We start from the raw sequence: 4,292 nt of genomic DNA, 5'->3' as shown, positions 1-4,292 counted from the left end.
TAGACTGCGGCGACTCAAAAACGATGTCCCACAGGGATCAGTCTTGGCTCCCCTCCTTTTCAATGTCTATATGCATGACCTACCATCAACAACATCTGACAAATATGCATATGCTGATGAATTGGCCATCTTGCACTCTGCGAAAGACTGGCAATCATTAGAAATGACGTTGAGCCAAGACATGACGACCATATCTGGATACCTTCACCAATGGAAACTGAAGCTCAGCGAAAGTAAAACTGTGACGGCAGCCTTCCATCTCAACAACAGGGAGGCAAAACGTGACCTGAAAGTGACCGTTAACGGCAAAATTTTGCCGCCCTGCCCAGAACCTACATGCCTTGGGGTTACACTTGACAGGTCACTCACATACCGTCACCATTTACAGTCACTACGCAAAAAGCTGACATCTTGCGTCGCCCTGCTGAGACGTTTGGCAGGCACAACTTGGGGTGCAGGTGCTGACACCTTGCGCACTGCAACTCTGGCGTTGGTCCACTCCACTGCTGAATACTGCGCCCGCCCCTGCCTGGTGCCGCAGTGCCCACACCCGTCTCATCGACAGCCCAATCAACGACGCATTGCGAACTGTAACTGGATGCCTGCGCCCAACTCCAACAGAGTATTTACCAATCCTCGCAGGCATCCAACCTGCTGAGCTCTGCCGAAAGGGAGCCCTTATACACCTGGCTCGCCAGGCGGGGGATTCTAACCACTTGCTTCACGCAAAACTCAACATCCCATCTCAGGAATCTCCCCGGCAATTAAAGTCAAGACACCCCTTTGTGCCAGCTGCTGTTGAATTACTACATCCATTCAGCGATCATGCCATCAGCGCAGCACACTTCATGGAAGACAATTGGAATGCAGCGTGGTGTGCCACCGACACGAAACTACATCGTTTTATACCTCACCCGGTGGCGCGCCCCCCTGGTATGGACCTGCCTCGGCCGACTTGGGTCAAGCTCAACAGAATCCGAACCGGAGTCGGTCGCTTCCATTCCAACATGCACAAGTGGGGTTTGGCTCCCTCACCGGCCTGCGAATGCGGCGCGGAGGAACAAACTGCTGACCATGTCGTTCTCGAATGTCCGATCTATAAGGCACCAAATGGAACGCATGGTATAGCAACGCTGGACGAAGCTACACTCACCTGGCTCTCCATCGCCTGCCCTGAAATTTGATTTGATCTGGTCTCAAACGGAAGACGAAGAAGTAAGATTGCAGACCACCAAAGTATTCTGCCGTCTCAAGGTAAAGCGACGTAACTAAAGATTTTTGATTTTCCCACTTTTTATTGTTAAACGCATCGCAAAGACTATATTTTTCTTCCAGCAATGACTCAACAGCGTAACTGCAGTAGTTTGCGAGATATTTGTTGGTAAAGCGACGTAACTACATGTAAAAATGATATATGCAAAGCCAAAACGACGTAACCTGGCAATTACGTCGTTTTACAATTGAGTCTAGAGCAAATAATCCCAGTTACGTCGAATTGCAGTAGAGTCTAGAGTTAATCCCAAATTCTCAATGGGGTGTCAGTCTCTGCCAAACAAGGCCAATTGTTTCGCTCGTTTTCTATTGGTAAATGAGGTTAATCTTTTGTTAATGGGTTGGCTTTGCAGCCTCTGTGCTCAAACAGTAAACACTCTTCATAAAGCGCCTTGTAGCATCATTTTAGTGAACAGAATCAGCAGTTTGTGGATGGTTCTCATAGAGCCCAACTCTCCAAAGCAGTCCCGCGTGTTAAGCTTGCTGATATGAGTGCCGTGCTGTTCCAGAAAGGATCGAGGTCGATTAAGTACAAAACTTCCCACAGCATCAATGCTGACTACCAATCCCTTGATCTCTTGAAGAAGAGGTTCAAAGTCGACAGTGTTCCATCATGTCGTTCAGCACCGCGTGGTGTGCCAGCATCAAAACGCGGGACATACTAAGCAAGCTATGCCCGCTTATGCCGGCAAATCGACGTCAATTTTGGGAACAGCTACCCACCAATAACAACTCACTTGACTTCATGGATGTTGACTAAAGATACTGCATTGTATTTGAACAATATTACAAATTTTGTGTGTGAATCTAATGCATTGTTTGAGAAATGCTGGTTTGCCTTTGCAGCACAGTCAGCAACACAATCAGGTTAACAAAGGTAAAGCGACGTATCTACACTAATTATCTTAATTAGCGAAATTTAGGACAGCAATCAACGTTTTTGTTCTCATTCAAACAAAATGTAGGCAAGTTCTTTTAGTTAGAGGCATCAAATGTAGAATTGCGATTAAAATGTCGTTATGGTTTACGATTAACTTTAAAGCGCTTTTTCTCGGTTTTAACTTTTCTGTAGTTACGTCGCTTTACCTTGGGACGGCAGTATTATGTAAAGAGTTGTTGTAATATCATTTCATCTTTAAGTGTGTGATGTTTTGTAAAGCAGAACTTGCAAGCGAGCAGTCAAAGTCAATGCATCAGTGTTTAGGTAGCAAGGGTTTTTGTCTCATACTGTACGTTCAAGCAAAAGTTATGACTAATGTTTTAAAATGCTGCAACTCACCAAAAAGCCTTATCTATTTATGCAGCGGAAAAAGTTTATTTGTGTAAAAATATAAAAACTGTATTATTGAAAACTGATCAGCTTTTATTCTCTACCTTAGGTTAAGATTTTTTAAATGAAAATAAAATTTTACAGCATGCTCTACTTTGTTTTGATAAAATAACAACTACGCCCTTACAGATCCAAATGAATGTGAGGAAGGTACTGACACTTGTCACGAGATGGCGCAGTGTATCAACGAGCCAGGACAGTACAGCTGCAAATGCAATGAAGGATACACCGGTGACGGCCACACATGCAAAGGTGAAACCAATTCTAGCAAGACCTTGATCATATTTTTTTGGTTATGCTTGGTTGAACTTATTGTTAAAACAATTCTAACATAAGTGGATTTTATATACATTTGGTAAGGCACATGTTAACGCAGACGCTATTTTGCACCCAATTGGTGTAAAATAAATTATTATCAGTATTATCACGAAAAGGTATTACCTTAAGAAATAAATTGTCTTCACTGGTAAGTAAAAACGTAACTTACACTTATGAGTGATTTGAGCAACTGTTGACAATAAAGTCTACCACAGCGACAACGTAAGGCTACATTTGTTGAAAAAGAATCAGATTCTATTAAAGTATAATTAAATCTATAAAAGTGCTATGTGTGGTATAATAACGTATTAGTAATGACTAATATTAATCGCAATGCAGATATTGACGAATGTGCTACTGGATTATACTGCACTGGTTTATTCATGGGCTGTGAGAATACTGAAGGAAGTTATGTATGCTATTGTATGCAGTCCCTAAAACTGGTAAATGGGCAATGCATTGGTAAGTATACAATATGCATGGAACAATAGAAGAGCAAATAATAAATCTGTTTTATGCCACAACCCGCCTGACAACTTTGTCTCGCATCCCAGACGCAACCAAGTGCACATTATGATTTGCGTGGTAATGTAATTGTTTCAAGCGCAATAGGCTAGACGGTGAAAAAGTTACTAAGCAAAAATATTTTTATTTGCAATATGTCTACCTGTGCATTATGTACTGTACAACTTACCATTAATTAGATCTACATGTTTTTTAGTAATAATATCGATCTATAGCACGGCATCATCACATACAAGCCGTATGCTCACTTTTGTTGCACTTTTAATTTAATTTTTTTTGTGCCTAATATTTTGTGATTTATTTTCAATTGTTGTATTTATCTTAGTTTTCAATTAATACTTAACAAAAACACATATTATTTAAATTTATTTGAATTTTTAAAATGCGATTTTTAAACAATCTTTTAGAACCCGTGGAACAAACTCCATGATCCCGTTTTCCCACATCGTTATCGGAATAATCACAGAAGGATTGTTGTATAACATTATCGCATTGTTGTATAACAAAGCATTGCTGTACAGTATAATGCATTTCTCTAACATCAATTGTTGATTCTGCTTGATTGCATGGTATTTATTTCAAATCATCAATAAAAAGACTACACCATAATTATGAATTAATTATTGCTGCTTAACATAATATCTACAATAGCTAAACACGGAATAAAATTGTTCACCGGGCATTTGATAAATAAAGTGACCTGCGTTCTTCTGGTGAGTATAGGTTGCTAGGTAACCTCCTGATGTTTACGATGATGCCTAGTTTTTATTACCGAAGTTTCGTCAGCCAGCACGACTGACTTTATCAAGGGGTCTAAATCAGGTAAACACAACCAAGTACTGCAACA

The 4,292-nt window shown here is 40.8% G+C and overlaps 1 protein-coding gene across 1 annotated transcript; it reads left to right on the top strand.

Moving 5' to 3' along the window:
• Positions 1 to 2,735: 2,735 nt before the first annotated feature.
• On the top strand, positions 2,736 to 3,891 carry LOC145777641 (thrombomodulin-like). Its single transcript, XM_082589073.1, has 3 exons — positions 2,736 to 2,854; positions 3,260 to 3,382; positions 3,853 to 3,891. The coding sequence occupies exons 1-3, from the start codon at positions 2,773 to 2,775 to the stop codon at positions 3,873 to 3,875; spliced, it is 228 nt and encodes a 75-aa protein (XP_082445199.1). The 5' UTR covers positions 2,736 to 2,772; the 3' UTR covers positions 3,876 to 3,891.
• Positions 3,892 to 4,292: the final 401 nt, after the last annotated feature.

The sequence above is a fragment of the Aplidium turbinatum genome, chromosome 9 (assembly GCF_918807975.1).
Source record: "Aplidium turbinatum chromosome 9, kaAplTurb1.1, whole genome shotgun sequence".
Lineage (NCBI taxonomy): Eukaryota > Metazoa > Chordata > Ascidiacea > Aplousobranchia > Polyclinidae > Aplidium > Aplidium turbinatum.
The sequence above is the reverse complement of the archived record's forward strand: the minus strand, read 5'-3'. Positions and strand labels throughout refer to the sequence as shown.

Coding starts and splice junctions, on each gene's coding strand:
- LOC145777641 (XM_082589073.1), top strand. CDS start 2,773: ATGGCGCAGTGTATCAACGAGCCAGGACAGTACAGCTGCAAATGCAAT. Junction 2,855..3,259: donor TGACGGCCACACATGCAAAG/GTGAAACCAATT, acceptor ATCGCAATGCAG/ATATTGACGAATGTGCTACT. Junction 3,383..3,852: donor GGTAAATGGGCAATGCATTG/GTAAGTATACAA, acceptor ACAATCTTTTAG/AACCCGTGGAACAAACTCCA.